This window comes from Capsicum annuum, unplaced genomic scaffold (assembly GCF_002878395.1).
Source record: "Capsicum annuum cultivar UCD-10X-F1 unplaced genomic scaffold, UCD10Xv1.1 ctg46541, whole genome shotgun sequence".
NCBI classification, from domain to species: Eukaryota; Viridiplantae; Streptophyta; class Magnoliopsida; order Solanales; family Solanaceae; genus Capsicum; species Capsicum annuum.
The window spans coordinates 1,361-2,882 of record NW_025854120.1 but is presented as its reverse complement, the minus strand read 5'-3'; the positions used below and the strand labels follow the sequence as shown (position 1 = coordinate 2,882).

The following is a 1,522-nucleotide window of genomic DNA, read 5'->3' as shown; positions in this document are numbered from 1 at the left end:
TAATTGCATTGTCGTGTTGTAATTTTTGTTACCATCTCTGCCATTTTTATTTGTTACATGTAACATGTTGTCTTCCACTTCTGTTGCTTCTTTTTCTAAAATACGTTTAGGCAGTTTTTCCTTGGGCAAAGGGTCTAATGGAAACAAACCCTCTACCGCTATGGTAGGGTAAAACTTATGCACGCTCTAACCTCTTCGATTTCTAAATAAAAAATAGTAGAATAACCAACGATAATTCTAAATCAGCTAACACCAAATAGAGTTGGCAATATCTTGTTTAAGAGGTGGCCATAAGCACCTAAAGTAGCATTCAATCTGTTATCACTCTCTACTGCAACATTTGGACTTTATTACTGAAGATTGTTCATCCATTGTACTTGAGATAAACTTTTATTTTATAAAGAGAAGAAAAATTTAAAGGAGATTTTGAAGTAATACATCAATATTCAGTACAGTTTTTGAAACTGTATATGACAAATAACAGAAGCTCTATGTACTATGGTCAGGGTCAGGGAAATCCAAAATCTCCAGAACTATACAAGAGCCTCCACAAATGTGTTGTGTATTCTAAGGACATCGTGCAGGAAACATGTTTTGCAGTCCATCAAAATGGAGGAGAACATAGCTCCTGGTCACATCTAGGAACTTTCTCCGCTATTCTCATCCTCGGAGTCATAAGGCACCTCATGCCGAGGCTTGTTGTACTTCTCGCGCAGTTGCTTGATTGGTATGAAATCTCCAGCAGCATCCATCCCAAAAAATAAGAATGAGGTGTAGGGATGATCAAATCGATCCTACACATGGTTGGATTTTCACCAAGTCAGAGATTGAATGACAACTTTGTGTTGTAAACTTAGATTAATTGTATAAATACCTTATCTGGTTCGGTAGGTGCCACCAAACTTTCCTCAGGTACTGCATGATGAACAATTATCAGACTAATGAGACAATCAGCAAAGAGCATTTATGAAAAATTCTTAGATGTGATATAGTACAATTCCACACAGTATGTGACCTTTGTTGGCTCACACTAGATTATCTAGTTATTAGAAATGCTTATTCAAGGTCACAAATTTCACTTACCATATGCCACTAACAGATTGGGATCAGTATGTACATCCACCAGCACCTGAAAATATATATACATTTAGTCAACTAAAAGGATTAGAAGCACTGCCTCCCTTTCAATTTGATACTCTGGTTTTGAGTTGGTATGAAGCTTAAAAAAGTAAATAAGACTTTTGAATCTTGTGGTCACATGTAGAATGTACCAAAGTGTTCTTTAATCTCGTGATCTTAAACATGCCATGTCAAAAGTTAGAATTAAAGAGTTGCCAAAAAAGGAAGGAGACCTTTGAAACAGACTAAAGCTGCATTTGTTTTTTTTAAGATTCAAACGTCTGAATCTGAATGCACATCTGAATGATTAAGATGTTGTCTCTAGATTTGAAAACTCAATGATTAAGACTGTTTGTTTTTCAACATCTGAATGTGCAAAAAAAATTATTTGTATATATAATAA

At 35.2% G+C, this 1,522-nt stretch overlaps 1 protein-coding gene across 1 annotated transcript; it reads right to left on the bottom strand.

Annotated features, from left to right (window-relative positions):
• Positions 1–377: 377 nt before the first annotated feature.
• Positions 378–1,129, bottom strand: LOC124892391 (clp protease adapter protein ClpF, chloroplastic-like; the record flags this gene model as incomplete). Its single annotated transcript, XM_047403681.1, is given in 3 exon segments — positions 378–794; positions 875–915; positions 1,084–1,129. Coding segments are annotated over 3 exon segments (243 nt in total), but the record flags the coding sequence as incomplete, so codon positions are not given.
• Between the last annotated feature and the right edge of the window lie 393 nt (positions 1,130–1,522).